Source organism: Platichthys flesus, chromosome 18 (assembly GCF_949316205.1).
Source record: "Platichthys flesus chromosome 18, fPlaFle2.1, whole genome shotgun sequence".
NCBI classification, from domain to species: domain Eukaryota; kingdom Metazoa; phylum Chordata; class Actinopteri; order Pleuronectiformes; family Pleuronectidae; genus Platichthys; species Platichthys flesus.
In genome coordinates, this window is record NC_084962.1 from 13777717 (window position 1) to 13795650 (window position 17934).

Sequence of the window (17934 nt, forward strand, 5' to 3'; positions counted from 1 at the left end):
ATTTACCTCCATGTTGTCTCTAATTCTAGTAGAAAAACCGAGGAAAAATCAGCCACGTGCGGAATAGAACTTGCATTTCAGAAAATAGGTGACCCTCGAGAGCGCCACCTGTGTCATGAACTCCAAGAAACCAGAGATGACATTTGAAAAGCCACTTAGTGTAATAGATACAGGATTGGGTTGCTCTGGGAAAAGAGGCGATGCAGTCGAGACAAAGCACCGACCACCGTATAAGCTCAAAAAAGCGAGTTATACAGTGACAGATATTATTCTTTAAATTGAGAAATAGAACAGATGAGGGCCAAAGTCAAAGATTATCTTGTTAAATCACCCTGATATTTCTCATCAGGCCTTAAGCATTACATCACTTTTTCTACCTCTCTTCATGTTTTGCTTGCTCAGTCTAAAAATGTCAAATGTACGCGTCTGCTGCCATCTAATGTACAAATGCAATATTGCAACTCTCCCATTCTCAGCATTATCTGAATGTACAGTATTTACACTTGTCAATACTATCTTGTCATCCCCTAATATTACAAAGCAGAAACACTTAAAAGGAGTTAAATATTCATGTTTGCACGTGAACTTCAAATATAAGATTTACGACAAAAAAATACATTTTCCACTTTTATTTTTCCATTGCACAGTAATCTCTATCTACAGAATTTCTAAATTGTTGTGGCAGCAGATAAAGTCATAAACATCCATGTGAAAGTTGCATAAAACTGTACAAGAAAAATTGGCTACAATGAGAAAAATACTGCAACTCACTGATAACTGTTGAATCCGGGGGGACAGAAGACGGCATATGGCAGATTGACAGGACTCCCTCTTGTTTGTGTGAGTGTGTGGATTGTATTGGGGCGGAGAATACTGCATACTGTAGTGTATGGAGGACGTGACACGAAATAAATCACTCGACACAAATATAAAAATGGATAAAAATAAATATAACATTGGAAAAGTAAAACAAAAAAACAAAACAAGAAACACGTAACAGTACGGTGGGAAGGGAGAGACGCTGACCGGGTGTTCAGGGTTGACCTCTATTTGTCCCGAATCATTTTTTTTGGGCCTCTTCTTCACCATTTGGGGGGGGGGGGGGGGCAGACAGATCTATACCTACCAACATCCACACTACGACGCTTACGGAACACAGAAGGCCACATCTGTAGCCATGAGAGAGATGGAGCCAGCGGCGGAGGAAGAGGCATGCCAGAGGTCAAAGGCCGAAAAAGGAGAAGCATGTGGATGACGCCCGAACGCACGGAGAAGTTAAATTAAACCAGAATTGAGAGGTCGTCGTCTAGATCATCTAACACGGACTGTACTCGTTTTGTTTTCTTCATCACTGGTGGCTTTAGTGTAACTGGACACTCAACTGGACACAGACTGGCGAGGACATCAACATCAATTATTAAACAAAACATCTCTTAAATAATATCACTTAACTTAAATGATAACACAGCCTAACACTGAGAGACAGGCATATAAACACACACACACACACGCACATGTAGGTGAATACCGTAAGTCATGTGTATGGATCAGGTTTCTGTTTGGGGGGGGGGGTAAGAGCCTTGTCGTCGACCGACCACTAGGCCACTTTTTAAAACACGAAACATTTGTCCAAGTGTTACATCTCACGACAAACATGTGACACAATGTTTCTAGAAAATGGCTGAGTTCCATTGCAACTTGCTCCCGTTTTCCTCGAAACCCTGAAAAGAGGTGATGAAGATGAGAAGCACTTCCCAGAAGAGGGTCCGCACTCCGCGGGGGCCGAAGCCATGCGGAATAACACGCGACCCCGTGGAGCGGAGAAGCCAAACGATAGTGCAATGGAAAAGCTAAAGCAACTCTTTGGCGTCAGAAAAAATATGGCCTCTCTCCTCTTTTTTTTTTTTTTTTTCTTTTTTTTTTTAACGTCGCTGCAGCAACCTTGACATGTACTTTCCGGTTGGTCTTAGATTGTCAAACTATTTACTTATATACAAATAAAGGTTAAAAGCCTGGTAGACAGAGAGATACACCACATCTGGAACATAGAAACGAGATATTGATGGAGGTGGAAGTTTTTCTGACACCGAACCACTGTCCTCTTGCACCTCGATAAATAAATAGATAAATAGGAAATCGCACACACGCACAACTTTCTCACATAGACAACGGAAGTATCACAGATCGTACATCCACGTCTCTGCTGTCCTGCATATATAACGAACACACATAAATATCCAGAGTTTGCAAACCAACAAATCTGTCTGGACTTCCAGCGTCTTTAACACTGATCCCATCAGCATTTGTACGGTGCCTCTCGCAGACTGTGGACTTTCTTGACATTAGAGGGTGAGCGAGGAGTCATTTCCGTAACATCAGATATTTAAAATCCTCCGGTAAACAATTAAAGTGAGTCGCTTATACGCTTTTCCCAGTGAGAACTAAATGATACATATGCCTTTTATATCCTTGCCCTCCTTGGAGATTCCAGCCCTTTTCATTAGGAGAAAGTAAATCGGAGTTGTTTTGACAAAAAGCCACAAAAAAACGTCTTTTTTTCAACAAATCAAACATCATCCACTTTCACAACGATAGAAAAATAAGAGATTTCCCGAAAACACAGACGGAGCGGAAATAAACAAAACAACAGATGACAAATAGAGAAATGGCGAGAAAATAGAAATGAACACACACACGCACACGCACACACACTGTCGGTAACGATATGAACGTTTGTAAGATACAGAGGAGAGTCTAGAGGTTGAGTGGGATGACGAGATATCCAGTGTACATCAGAGGAAGTCGCTTTTTATCCCTGCGACTCTCGGCATAGAGGGGGCGTCGCTGTCGCAGCACTTCCTGTGGATCTCGGACGCCGCCTCCTTCTGGCCTCCCGCCCCGCTCCTGTCTCCTCAGTGAGTTATCCCATTCTTTTGTACTTGTCACTTGGAAGTGGATACAGCATTGCACATTTATTAGATTTATGTATATATATAATGTTGTATTTAGATTATTTTTCCTTCTTTTTTACATTTTAATAATTTTTTGTAGTCTTTGTTTCTTCACTAGGTGCCTTGTCTTTTCTCGGCTGTGTTCGTCGGTTCGAATCCCGCCCACCAGAGGCTCCCGGAGGTGGAGAAAAACGGTTAAAGGATGCTTTTGGCGAATGGCAATGAAGAGTCTCCAGGTGCGCTCGCCAAACCGGGTAAAGAGACGAGAACATAAAATAAAAAAAGACGGCATTTATCTGATCCCTCTGAGGTCGTCCTTCTCCTCCGTCTCCCCCTCAGTTCCACCTTCAGACTGAGGTAAGAACAGTGTTCAACATTGTGCTAGGGAAGAAAATCCCAAGTGTCCCGGTGGAGAAGGCTCGGAGGGACCGGTGAATGGACGGGTGGGGGAGGGCGGGGTCACGGTGAGTCCGAATGAGCCGATGAATGGTGAAAGCCTGGTCCGCGGAGCTGTGCTCCTCCCCTGGTGCTGATCAGATCTGGTACCATTTCTTGTCCTTGCACTTCAGCATCATCTGTAAACATGTTGGAGAGAGAATATGCATGAGGAAAACTTAAAAAACTGTGTTTCACAATCCAAGATTCTCATGATTAACTCAGGGCTTAAACAACATCAGCATCTAACTTTACACTTCATAAAAGTCTGATATTCTTACGTAAATTTTGGTAAAAATTGAAATTATGAATTTAGTTCAGAATCAGATCATATTTCCTCATCTCAAATCTGTAATCTGAAGTACCGTGAACTTTCCACAGGTATATACTGCCCTCTAGTGGGTAAATAGCACAATTGAGTAATATATCTGCAGTACATTCATTGCTAATATTATTTCATTATTTCTATGATTAAAAAAAACACTGACAGTGATCCAGTTCCCCTCTAGTGGGCTCAAAAAGTCTTAACCTCTTCATAGAAGAAACAAAAGATTTTGCACAACTATTGTAACTTCTGATGCTCAAATCAGAGCATCACAAGTGAAATACCAGTGAACCAAATTACACACAAGTGTCCTTGGGAAAGATACTGAATCCCGGATTGGCCCTCATAGAAAAAGTGCATTCGACAAAAGCACTGTATGCATGTGTGTGTGTGAATGGGTGAATGGCAATTACCTGTAAGTGGTCATCAAGACTAGAAAAGCACTAAATATAAATACAGACCATTTTCCATTTAGCTGTGACACGTGCGCTTCCCCCCGCAAACTCTCCACAATTTAAACCCCCGAAAGCCTTTTCTCTTACGTCATGGGCGTGTTTGGAGAAGGAGTCCGCACTGGCCATCATGGCAGCCGTCCTCTCGTCCAGCTCGCCCAGCTTTTGGCCTCTTTCGTCCAGCGCTATTCGGGCGCGGGCCAGGTCCCCGACCACACCGGAGGCCGCCCCCTTCATGCCCTCGAGGCCACCGGGGCCTGGGATGTGCTGGGCCAGGCCTCGAGACGCCTTTCCAGATGATATCTCGCCGACTGAGAGGGAGGAGAGGAGGAAAGGAGGGGGGGGGGGGACAGAACAGGAAGAGACGTGTGGATGAAACTTTACACCAACAAGGGAATGAACTGCTGCATATGTGGGCGAGTGTAGGTTAGACGTACAGAGCTCCTCTCTGTCCAGTGACTGCGCTCCTCCCCCGAAGAGGCCTTTGAAGAACCCTCTGTTGGGAGCCTCTGGGGTTTCTACTGGTGTGAAAAGTTCACCCAGCATCTCCTGCAACATCAACATGTTATCATGAACGCTTTTCCATGCAGTACAATCTGCAGCTTTTGCGTTTCATACAAATACATCTACAGTAACGTGCTTACTGACCTGCAGGTTTTCACAGGTGTCCTGACTGTAGGTGATCCTCTGAACCTCGGTGGGGGAGCAGAGGTACATGGCCTGACCAAGGTTTGTGAAGCAGAACGTCCTGGCTATCCGCATGTCCGTCAAAGGCAGGTAGTTAACATCCATGAGCGGTCTCAAGCCCGGCAAACTGGACACGGGACACAGGGATACACATGATGAACGAATGAACACTTTCTCCTTTTGTCGAGAAAAAATGTTCAATCCTGTTTTTAGATTGAATCAGTCCATTTAAACACAATGCTCATGCGCTCTTTAGAGGCAAACACACAAACACAAAGGCAGGCAGACAGCTGGACACCCTTGCTCTATCAGACACCCACACAGAAGGCTGCTCCTTTCTAAAAGTTAGATTCACAAGTGTCAAAGCAGAGGCAACCGACATCATGAAGACTGGGATCAAACAGCCGACCTTCTGGTTGGAGGATGACCGCTCTATCCCCTCAGCCACAGCCACCCCTCTTTTCAATACTGACCAACACCGGCAAATACACCTTACAACTCTATTTTCTTCAAGCGTGATACCACTTACTGGACAAACTATAAAACCTACAAAGATAGTTCACATCTACTTAAATCTAATACTGTGTCCATGATCTATTCACACTGACTTTGATTGATACATTCATTGATTACCCACTATTTCTGCCTGATCTTTGACGCAGACTGACGTCTCTCACCTGAGGGTCATGATGTGGCCGTTGGCGCAGAAACAAGCCAGACACACGCCCAGATTCATCTGCACCACGTCGGCCCGCAGGATGAACGACGTCTCCGTGATGCTGTGTTTGTGGATGCAGGTCTGCGAGGGGAGGGAGATGACTTTGGCCTGCTTCTCCGAACACACCACGGCGTATTGGCTCTCGTTGAGGTCCTGCGAGGTGGAAGGGGACACGGAGACGGGCCGGCGCTTGCGGACCTTCTCTCGCTCTTCGCCGTCTACGGTGACGTTAGGTTCGAACCAAGGCTCGTACGGGGGGGGCAGCACGGACCCTGTGGAGTCCAGGAGAGCCATCCGCATGATGCTGCCCTTCAGTCGCACCAGCATGCCTGGTGAACAGAAGGAAAAGAGGGAAATTTAAATTTAAAACTTTTTTCCACAGGGCTGCTGATATGCGGAAACCCTTTAACAATAATGTCAGATCGACAGTTATTATAGGGTTTGTAAAACATAATGGTTTCTTATAGTATAAAAATATATCCTCCCTTTGTTTATCATAAAGTGTTTTGATAAATGGATTTTTATTTTGTTTGAGTCAAAGGCCGAAACAAACCTCTGTTTACCTCAGAATGTAGGGCCAGGTAATTGCTCAGTTTAATGCAATTTTGCTAAACACCAATTGGTGGCAGCAAAGGACCAAGAAATGTAGCAATACCTCAGTGGACAAATTCAAAATTTGGATGAAAATAAAATACTTCCAACTAGTTTTTTAGGCCTAGAAAAGATTAGATAAAAAATGTTCTACTATTTAGAAACAGAGAAGGAAAGCTAAACATAACTATGTCTTGTTTAGAATAGAATGTGATACTTCTAATTACAGGTTTTTACATTTTATTAATTCCTCCATCTGTTCATTTATCAGAGCCACAAGACACTTCTCTATTTTCCATCTCCCCCTCCCTCCAACGATCCCATCACCCACCAGTAGGTGAAATGATAACCGGCTGCAGCTGCCGTTGCTCGCCAGCAGGTGGCAATGTGAGAGCCAGAGCCAGCACGGTTCCCAGGGTCGTGCCCACATTCAGGCAGGGTGTCAGGGCGCTGTCCCCCTTCCGGACAAAGGTCTCGCAGAAGTGGAAGGAGCTGATGGCCTCCCGGGCTTCCTTGTCGATGCTGGTGACGCTGGAGGAGCGAGAGCGGCTGAAGGAATTGTCCCGGTGGTCTAATGGGTTGGCACCCCGCGGCGGGCATACAGACAGGAGGACAGTAAGAAAGAAAACAAGAGAAGTAAAGCACCCGCAATGCAGCTGCAAGACAGACAACACAAATGTGGACACTGCTGCAGATACAAAATAAAAAACAAGGGTAAGATTTTAGAGCTCGCAGTGAGTTCAAATACTTTCGTTTGGGTTATCCAAACCAAAGACATACCAGCTGTGTAACATCTGTTTCTATTAAAGACTGATCTAAGTTACCGACAACGTTGATTCAAAAAACTAGGTAGAGCGCGTTGTTATTTAACAGTTGGTAAAGACAAGGCGTGTGTAAATCTCTAGGAAAAATAGATCTAATAATTTCACCTGTCAAAAAAAGAGGCATCACCTGAAACAAAATTAACTGCAATTTACCATTTTACAGTGGCCCTGTAGTCTGTTGCACAAGAGAAACAAAACCAGTGCAAACATGCATTTGCACCTTTTAAAATGTTCCCCCTCAATCAGTAGTTCTATGAGATAACTGGCTTCCAGGTGCTTTGTTTACAGGTGTGTAACACTGGGACTCTGCAGGTTGATGTCTTGGCACGTTGACCCCTGACAGATCAATAGTCCATGCATTGTATTGCAGAAAAAAAGGTGCACACCCCTGAAGAAGAAGGAGTCTCTTTCCTTTTTAAAAGGGACCAAATGTTTGTAAACTTGTAAAAGGCACCAATCGGACAGAGAAAGGAAGGACATGAAGGACACAGAAGAGAAAAGAGAAAGCTGCAAAAGTTACAGAAAGCCTCACGGTGAGATGGAGTGTGCAAAGTTTATCTTAGCACCACTGACCTCGAATAAAGACCCCCCCACCGAGGTCAAAAAGGTGGGAGTCCTGCAGACAATTTCACATCCAATTTATGCCGGAGCATCGAGAGATCAGGTGAGTGCTACGTTCGTCTCATGCAAACTTAGAAGAACATCTGCATAGCTTGCCAGTGTTGAGGCTAAAAACCTTTTAAACTGGACTCATACAAATGTGATGGGAGTCCAGTTGGAGTGAGAGAGATATACTGTAGACAAATTGCTTGGAGGCACGAAGTTAGGGCTTACCCAAGTCTGGCTTTAGCTCAGTAGGCAAGCTTAATTTCCGTGACATCTTTGCTGGAAAAAAGAGAACATCCCTCTTTACAAACACACGTCTAAGCTAACACACGATGCCATGCAAAGCTAGATAACTAGCACTGGGATAGGACTATGCACAAAGCTGGAATACATTAAAAAAGGCTGCGGAACAAAGTGCCCGGGGATCGTTTCATCGGGCTCAAATGCTTAACACAGGAGAGGACACTGCGTGACGGAGACCCCCTGTTTCAGAGAGGCATGCTGCGACAGACACAACAAAAAAGGTGACCTCTGGTTGCACAATGCCCTGGAAGAGAGGACTGGTAAAAGAGGTACATCCAAAGAGTGCACGGCCATTCAGGACCCTCATGCCACAGGAGCATGCACCAAGAACAGGGAGGTAAACAGGAAACAGAAAATACTGAACAGCAGATGGAAGAAGACGGTGGAAAAGATAGTCAAAGGTTACTGTGGAAATCTACTAGCTCACGTAAGTGGATTGTGTAAACTAGGAATACGGTTTCTAACTTAATGGTTCACCAAAACTTTCTGGGCAACACTTGTCTACTGTATAAACTCCGACCATGATCACCTCATTCCACGTCTCCATCCCCATATGAATCCATATTTTTCAGAATTACTATTCTTTTCATTCTAAGGGTATTGATGAGGATACAACTTATTATTTCTCTGTCTGTAGGTGAAAAAAGTAGATGATTCTTGAAATAAAAACCTAAGTAAATAAAAACAGGAATACGCTATGAAGTAGGCTTGAGTCCATTTTCAGATTTCCTTCAATGTCTGATGCTCTAATTTGATTTAATTCAGTTTTTCTATTTACTCATAGATTGTTGTTATCCACATTACCTGTTTTCAACTTAGAATTTTAAAAGCTCCGGTCATTTCCTTTTTTAGAGCTAGGTGGATAAACTTATCTTAACTATAACTCATTTTGGGTTTCGCTTTCGCTTTATCTGGTTTCGATTGTGTGTTTGCCGGACTAGCTGCTTGCCTCGCGTTATTCAAGCCTAACTTTGCAGAATTTTTACATACACAAAAAAACTATAGAACATACTCAGGGAGAAAAAACGGAAAAAAGCATAATATGCCTCCTTTAATAAGAATTCTCAGCTTCTGGTTAAGTCGTGAATTCCCGTCTCTATTGCAGCAGCTGTTTTGTATCCCCTCGTTGGAACTGAAAGAAAATGCTCGATTTGAATTAAACAGTGGATTTAACAGTAATTTAGTCAACAACACACTGGAGGTTCACAAAGACACACAGTTGGACAGATGAGTTGCTCTCCGCACTGAGGTGTCATCATACTGTACTGTACAGATACCAAACGCAAGCACATTTACAGTTTGACACTCGTGCTACATACATGTAGCATGCATAGTGTGTGCATAGGAAAACTAAGGTGTATTGTATAGACAGCTAAAGTCCCACGCTGCTATCTCGTTAGCTTCTGCTCCAGGAGCTTTTAGTTCTTGAAGTATATTTTACTGTCCGTACGTAAACATCAGTGATAACAGTACTACGACTTGTTACGACTAAAAACAGTCAGAACCAGAAGATAGTGGAAGAGAAGCCAACAGAAGCGAGTGTATTTCTTCCCACTGTGGGGACCACGACACGCACGACAGAGACAGTTTCTCCACGACAAAGACAGAAGGGGAAACAAAACGAGGGGGACAAATCTGGAGAGCGTGTGTCCTGCACAGCCTCTCAGGAAAGTCTTTGGCCAATCTTACCTCCTCTACCACCGCCATTGTAGAATTGCTGTAGATTGCTGTTTGACGTCAACACTTTAGGGGCGTAAGGAGGAAAGTAAAGTACAGTGAATGTGCAGTTAGAAACACCCTTGGGCTTATTACTACTCACAAGCTTATCACTGCAAGATGAGTCAATTGATTTGGTCCTCAGCAGCAAAACCACCCTTTTGATTATTTAATTATGAATACATTTGGTTGGTGAAATCAAATCAAGTGGAGCTTTAAACCCTGTTAATGTTATTAACATTGACATTTCTAATGGGTTTGTCCTATAGACTGTACAGAAAGATGACCGACTGCTTCCGAAAAGGTGAAGCCAAATCGATCAACTCCTAGTGGATGGCTGTGGTATAGGTCGAAAACCCTGCCTCCTCCATGTTAGTCGATGGGACTTGGACCTAACTGCAAAGTCAAAGTACAAATCAAATCGCTTATGTTTACTATTAATTACGTGGCTCCACCCCCTGATCGCTGCTACGCAGACTCTGAATCTAAATGATGGCGTCAGTGGAAGACTGCAGAGTTTGTGTTGGGGATGTTTTGGCTTCTTGGTGGAAGAAAGTGGAAGTGCATCGTCCATCTTTGTAAACTAATCTATTGTTTGAACCTTAAGTAAAAAAACGAATGAAGCTAATGTCGTCGTACCTGGGAATATGTGGAAGGACTTCAGACTTTGAGATTTGTTCTCTGTCTGACCTTTCTCCACGTGCTAATGCCAAGTTACACCTAATGAGATGGATGTGGGCTTTTCTCCCCAAGCACGTTCAGCAGAAAAACTAATGATGTAGATTAAGAAGGAGGCGAGTTAAAGGGCAACTGTGCGTCTTGATTGCTGCGGAACACAATGAGCTGCTGCTTCATCAACAAACACATACATAATCCCACTTAGAGGTGGAGGTTACATAAAACAATGAAAATATTGTTTTTCCCAAAGTAAAATTTGATTTGAAATGAAACAGTGGGATGTAATATTGGTTTAGAAAGAATCCTTGCACCCACATAAATTTGAATGTTAAACTTAAAGATGATCTCTGCTCTATGTCCACGTCAGATTTTGATTCACCTCATCTTTCAGAGTGATAAAGGTTTATTTATTTTTTACTGAGCTGTCACGCTGAATTAGCATCATAGATCGGATACGTTCACAGGCTAGAACCCAGTTCTCCAGGTAACCGACGGAGATTAAAACTAATTTATTACCGTCAATTGAACTCTGCAAAGTGATAAAAGAATGTGAGTACAAATGAGGAAAATACTCTGAAATACCTACATTTATAGAATTTATACGGACTGAGGTAGATAGAAATTGACAAAAACCCGCTGAGCTACGATGTGAATAAAACTGAGGCTCTTTTGAAACGTTAATCTTCTTCCCCCAAGAACGCTTCTCTTGCTTTGAAATATATTCAATTAGAGGTTTTAATGTTGCTTGATTCTCTGTTTGAGTTTTGTGTCAAAGAATAACAAAATCTCTTTTAGTATTCCCCCCCCCACACACACACACACACTTTTCTCTCGATAAGTCACTGAGAGACATGTTACCTGAAGTAGGCGACTTGCAGCGGTCCTCTGATGTGGCTGAGCCCTCGTTGATGTCACACAGACCTGCAGGGGGGAGCACACAGTTCAACCCGTTTTAATGCAAATTAAAAACACCACTGCATTTAACACTAAGATAGACGAACTCTGTAACTCATACTTCTGCCAAGGCCCAACAATGACACCACATTTCACTAGATACAGATTCTTAGTTGAACACTTTCAAATATCAGTCCCCTAAATATCTTCAACCAAAATGTGTGTTCTTCCTTTGGGTCATGCCCCACCCCTCCACACATTTCATGTAAATCAGTGGAGCAGTGTTTGCGTAATCCTACAAAATATCACACAAACAAATGTCAACAAGGTATTTAATGCCCAAATTTTTTTTTATGTAACTTAAATGTTTCTCCTCATATCCCCCCCCCCCTACCCGGGTGCACGCTTGTGTAACATTGTCCTGCGAGGCAGAAAGCCGAGCACCCAGCGGACCCTGCTGGCCGACACACACAGCTGGATGCCTGATTACTGCTTAACTCGCCCGGCTCTGACAGGTGCCAGCCCACTGGTCTCCAGTCGCTGACACCAGATGCTTGTGTGTGTGTGTGTGTGTGTGTGTGTTTACATGTGCATGTGCAATTCTGGATGTGTGCGGCGTTTCTAAGCATATTTGTGCACAAACATCAAAAAGAAATCAGTCAGCATCCACTCGTTATTAATTCATGCATCTACTTTTGCTGAAGTGTGGGCAGAGCAGCACCATGACACTGCGGTATCGTCTACTTGGCTGCATTACCGTCCTCTAACCCATGGTGGCAGTGTGTCCATACTCGAAGCCTCCGATTGTCTATCAGTGGTGCGACTGTATGGAGCTGCAGTGGCGATGTGTGCACAAGGGATGGGCTGTGAGAGAGTGTGTGTGTGTGTGTGTGTGTGTGTGTGTGTGTGTGCGATGACAGCGAAAGTCAACCGAAGCCCAAAGTAAGAGTTAGCGTGCGTGTTGTCGTGTTGTCGTGTGAAACCTCGTCAAGTTCTGATGCCGTCATTTCTCTGCTCTATGACTTCATTCATTCTCACGCTGGGCTCAGGGAGGTCGGACCTGGGAGGTAACCGGAGTCTCAGTAATCATCGTTATTCAGCTCCAGGGGGCAGAAAACAAATAAGCTATGATGTTCAATGAAAGACTAATTATCATTGTGACCCAGAACATCATTGAAAAACAAACCGTGAATACCTGAATACTAAATCTGACTTTGCTTTTCAGATCATTCCAGGAAGTAACCTTGTGATAGACTGCACTTTTTCAGGTGTATCAAAATTAGATTAAAAAAAAAACAGGAAAAGAAAAGACATGAGTTTCAATGTGTGCTTTGTAAAGTTGAAAAATCAGATTTGATGTACTGTGTATTTTTACCTGACGGCTTGTTTTGCCTTTAAGACAAAGAGGAGGGTTTGTAAATCGTGGTTCAGCTGAGTCAGATGCTGAGACACAGTTTTTTTTGTTTTAGGGCAAGTGACAGCATTAGAGTCATGCAGGGTTACTTCTTGTTCTTACTGAAAGAACAGACAAGCAGGGCCTCGTGAAACGAGCGGGTTTAGTAGCCGGACATCGACAAACAGTGGAAAGTCAAAAGAAATACCACATATAAGAAATGGCTGATCCCACGCTTCTGAGCGAGTGAACCTCTGCAAACTAAACGACAGCACTATGAATTCAGAGGCCATTTTGTGTATGTGCACAAAACATGATGGGTATAAAGCAATAAATAATTTTTTTCTCGTGCCAGAGTGACTTGGAAATCTTGGGTGCAGCCACTTAGCTTTTGAGTGATTTTTTTGGGGTTTTACTGGAACAGAAACAAAGTAAAAAACTAATGGGTAGTGTGTGTGTTAAGAATATTTTGTTTTCCCCTCTTATCTGTTCTCCTCCCTACCTCCAGACGGCTGCCTTGTCTTTCTTGGCGACCGGGGCTGCCTCTGGTAGGGGTCGTTGGCACCGTAAAGCTCGACCGTCCCCAAGTTGAGCACGACCGTCTTCTGGATGTAGTCCACCACTGCCAGACCGTTACTGTTGCCAAACACCACTCTGGGGAGGAGGAGGAGGAGGAGGAGGAGGAGGAGGAGGAGGAGTGACACAGACAAGGAAGCAAAAAGATATAGGGATCAGTAAAAGACGAATGAAATCCCACATTTCTATGTTAAAAAATGTATGCACATCCACTTTGCATGTGTTCTCCTTATAAGACTTCATATCTTAGCATTAAAGGTTTCCGTCAGATTCCAGTTATGACTCAAACGTTGCGGTGGGTGCACTTACAGGCCGTAGGAGGAATTGAGCGCCAGACTTGTGATCTGCTGGGGAGGCTCTCCGCTCACCCACACTAACTGGACCACCAAATCCACCTGGTAGCCCGCAGACTGCTTCAGAGGGGTACTGCGCACTCTGGAGGAAGAAGGAGACAGTCAGGGGTCGAGACAGAGGGAGAGAAACGAATGAGGAGAAAATAAAAAGGAAAGGGAGGGGGGGAAGGGAGGGAGAGAGAGAGAGAGAGAGAGAGAGAGAGAGAGAGAGAGAGAGAGAGAGAACGAGTGATGCAGCTGCAGTTCTGAAGCGATTGTGTGTCGAGGGCCTAGCATGAGTGGTGGCAAGGGGATGATGGGAAGGCTGAGGCTGAGAATGCTTCAGGCGCTGACTAAGTCCGTGCAAGTGTGCTTGAGGCAAAAGGCAAGATTCTTGTGTGTGTGTGTGTGTGTGTGTGTGTGTGTGTGTGTGTGTGTGTGAATATGGGTTTGCAATCGCTCCTGGTTCTTATGATGGCTAATGTAAGTGCTTATATGTGTGTGTGTGTGTGTCTGTGTGTGTGTGTGTGTGTGTGAGTCTCGTACTTGAGGCAGGGCATGTTGCCTCCGTCAGAGTTGTTGCTGCTGGTGGAGGGGTGTGAAGGCGGCCCGCTCGTCTGAGGGGAGGCGCCGGGTGTGGGGAGCGCCGGCGTCTGCTCCCCCCCTCCGCCCCCACCATCTGGAGACTCCATGTCGTTGAGCTCGTACTGCATTCGCACCTCAAGTAGCTGTTCAGTCACACACAAACACACACACACCCACACACACACAAACACACACACACACACCCACACACACATACAAAGAGATTGACAGAAGAGAAGATATCAGACAATGTGTACAAGAAAAATCTGAAACATATATAGAAGTCATGTCACTTTGACGTGAAGTTTGTGTATGTGTTTGTGTGTGTGTGTGTGTGTGTGTGTATGTGTATGTGTGTGTCTTTGTGTGTTTGTGTGTGTAGGCAGATTGAGAGTCAGAGAGGTCCTCCACTTCTGAAATGCTCCATTCCTTCCAAGTCGTACTCAAAGGTACTTCTCCATAACCTCCACCTTCGCATTGACACACCTCACCTACACACACACACACGCACACACTGCTCCTCACCAACACACACACACACACACACACACACACTGCTCCTTGTGCATTCCGTCAGTCTCATTAGCCCCGCTGACATGTGGGAGTGAAGAGCAATCAGTGCCCTCCTTCAGATCCTGACTGCCGCCTGCCTGCCATCCACCTCTAACTTTGTTTCTGCGAGGTTACCCAGCAGCGTCTGACCTTGTGCAAGGGAAGGGGTGGGGGTGGGGGGGGCGTTCTCCTAATCACACATCGCCAACGCCGCTCATCTCCTCCTGATCCACATCGCATTCGAACAATCAGAAAACTATAATTGTTCTGAAACTCTCTCTCACGTCCCTCAGCGCCGGTCGGTCACCTCTCAGAACACTGCTCGACTTCAATAAGAGACGTGGCTGTGCACATCTCCTCTGACAGCTAACGCCAAGGAGCCTCTGAGCAAGGCACCGAAGCCGATAGATTCAAGACAACCTCTGGCTCCTGGCTTCGTTCGTTTGGATGAGCAGAAGATTTTAATATTTAGAAAAGACGAAAAAAATTTCAATATTTAAATTCATCAACACATCACAGTGCTGCCCACGGACCTCGCTTTGATTGACAGCTGATCACAGTGAAGTCCGGAGCAAACAGCCATGAAGGGTTATATCATTATATATTAAAAAATGAAGTATCTTGCTGGTTTAACACTCCAACGCTCTGAAGAACAACAGCAGAAACCACTCACACACGCACAGTCTCACAAACAGTACATGTCTTTATGTCATTAAACGCCATCCCACCCCCACGAGCGCTGACGTCGCCTTCAGAGCAGATCACAACGACAGCCCGGGCTTTTGCTTATTCACTGTCTGTTGGCATGGCAACCATACTGCCTTTGACTCGGCAGATGTGCTCGTGCACGTCGGCGCTCGTGCACGTGCACTCGCGACATCTTAAGACGGCGCTGGGAGGCGAATAAACGACAAACAGCGGGAGGGACTCGTGTCTTGATGGAGAGCAACAGATCCTCGAAAAATTTAATACGTGTGTTTCATTCCCGGCGCTCCGTCACCCACCTGCACCACCTCGGTGGTCACTTCCAGCTTGCTGAAGCGGTAGATGATCACGTTGGCCGACACCCCGGCCACGCACAGCATGCGGCTCTCGGGGCACCAGGCCAGGATCTGAATGGCGAAGGGGTCTTCGTCCGACATGTCCGCGCTGCCCTTGTCCTCCTTGGACCGGTTCCTGTCAAACACCTTGGCTGTTTTCAGCTTGTAGAGCACCTGGAGCATTACTGAGAAAAGAAATAGAGAAAGTGTCAGTTTTAGGGTTGCAAAGGGGCCGGAACATTTTCGATACATTTTCGGAAACTTTTCGGAAACTATTTCGGAATATTGAGCTCGGGGATTTTGGGAATTTTGAAAAAAATAAAATATTTGCAAATTAAACGCTGTGAAACAAAAACATCATTCAAAACTCTATTGTGCATTTCTCCATCACATGCACAGATAATTGCCAGCATCCTGCACACTACAGCAGGGCTATTAGGGCCTGCTGTAGTGTGCAGGACTAGTCGGGTAAGGTTCAATGATATAACTGGGGGAAATATATTAGCATGCTGATTGAGGATTGTTCATCTGTTCATCTAGCCTATTTCTATTCATTTATCCATCAATTGTAAATATTTTTAAAGACGATTCCAATTGGCCAACTATTTATATCCCTGGCATTGCATTAGTGTTTTTTTTACAAGCTTTTTTTCTCATCTTATTCTACAGAACAATTCCACGTGCACTATCTCATGAGTGGAGACATTTCACCCCAGCCAATGTAGAAGGAAAGGCTGTTTACATTTGCAAATACTGTGCAAAGCCCTAAGTTGAGAATGACACAAAGATCCAGAAGCATATAGTCAAGTGCCCAAAGTTTCCTCCGGGCTCTAATCAGCCTATGACAAAACAAAATGTATATATTTATGTCTGTATATGACAAGGTAAATTCAGTTAGCATAAATTACCCACAAAATGTTGTTAATTCCCGTATATTCCCCTATATTCCCATGGAAAGTTTCCCACCGGAATTTTGCAACCCTAGTCAGTTTCCATCCTCAGTCATCAGACATGCACGTGAAACCTGTCTCCCAACGATATGAAGAAAACCGTTTCGTGCTTTTGAACTCGCTGCAGCCATTATACTTGTTATCTTGACAGTGTTCAAATGTATTATCATTTTTTTATTCCCATTTCGGTTTCCTCTCCTTCATCCGCCCATTCTCGCTCGATTTTCACTCGAGAGCTCAAACACGTCTTCTGTTTGTCTGAACATTCCAGACAATAATTATCGTTTAACAAAGCCTGAGTAAGCCGTCGAGAGCACTCACTTGCAGAGGCATCCCAGAACTTCACAGTTCCATCGGCGTGCCTGGGAATTGAAGAGGGGGAAGAAACAAAGAGAAGAAGAGGAGAGAGAGAGAGAGAGAGAGAGAAAGAACACGCCATGAATTAAAATTTGCCACCTGCTGTCTTTCTATTTCAGACATAAAAGTTCGAGGATCCACTTTGTCAAATATGAGGCACGAAATCATCTCTGGAGCATCGGTTAAAGACGCAGCTCAGCCACAAAAACACTTTGCTGTTCTGAGGCACTTGGAACTAAATCTGGATGGTAAACCAAAACAAACTAAATATTTATAACGGAAAATATTTTATTCAGTCCCAAAATAATCAGTCAACCTAAGAGCTCTGCTTTAGAATAACGAGGTGAAATATGCGGCTTAATCTTTAAGGACATTTTTTAAAGTTTTTTACATAGTTTATAACACTTAATTACGAAAATGGGAACTTATAAATATTTTAATAAAATATACAGCACTTTTCAAAACTGTTAAAAAGTAGTCTACATGGTAAAGAATAATATATTTCAGGGCTGAGTAGTAATTTAAAAGATGTCTGCAATCTATATATTATATTTTAGACAAACTTTTGCCTCCAACTTTGTGGCAGTAGTTTAAAGTACATCCTGTGTCAACATGACTTTCCTCCATGCACAGGACATAAATAAATGTTTTCCCAGATTCGGTATAGACGAATATGAACTGTGTGCACAGAGTCATGACACACGAGCCAGACCTCAGCGTCCGACCTCAGTGCTTCACGTCTCTACAGCTCTTCCAGGACGCACACAAGAGACCGTTTAAACAATCAACTGAAGCAAGTGGCGGTTCCTCAGATTTGAAGAAGTTACAGCAGCTTCCTCAATAAATCGTGGCTTCAGAATAAAAGCAGACATGGAGGCGGACTGTTGATTGCTTTTGTTTGTGTGACGCTTCGCACAAACAACAGAACACGTTAAACACTTGTTCCGATGCCACACTTCCACAAATACA

The 17934-nt window shown here is 44.1% G+C and overlaps 1 protein-coding gene across 2 annotated transcripts in view; it reads right to left on the reverse strand.

The window, feature by feature from the left end:
* Positions 1–614: 614 nt before the first annotated feature.
* The window catches only part of stxbp5a (syntaxin binding protein 5a (tomosyn)), an 86981-nt gene continuing 69661 nt past the window's right edge, over positions 615–17934 (reverse strand). The window contains exons 15-28 of one of the 2 annotated variants that reach the window (XM_062411834.1): positions 16930–16970; positions 15623–15843; positions 14028–14209; positions 13459–13584; positions 13076–13227; positions 11145–11207; positions 9582–9635; positions 7819–7868; positions 6491–6773; positions 5528–5897; positions 4812–4977; positions 4601–4712; positions 4254–4474; positions 615–3526 (exon numbers count right to left, since the gene is read on the reverse strand). In XM_062411834.1, the coding sequence (XP_062267818.1) occupies positions 3485–3526; positions 4254–4474; positions 4601–4712; positions 4812–4977; positions 5528–5897; positions 6491–6773; positions 7819–7868; positions 9582–9635; positions 11145–11207; positions 13076–13227; positions 13459–13584; positions 14028–14209; positions 15623–15843; positions 16930–16970 (2083 nt within the window). In that variant the 3' untranslated portion in view covers positions 615–3484. The remainder of the gene's footprint in view (positions 3527–4253; positions 4475–4600; positions 4713–4811; positions 4978–5527; positions 5898–6490; positions 6774–7818; positions 7869–9581; positions 9636–11144; positions 11208–13075; positions 13228–13458; positions 13585–14027; positions 14210–15622; positions 15844–16929; positions 16971–17934) is intronic. The other variant, XM_062411833.1, reaches the window with a different exon arrangement.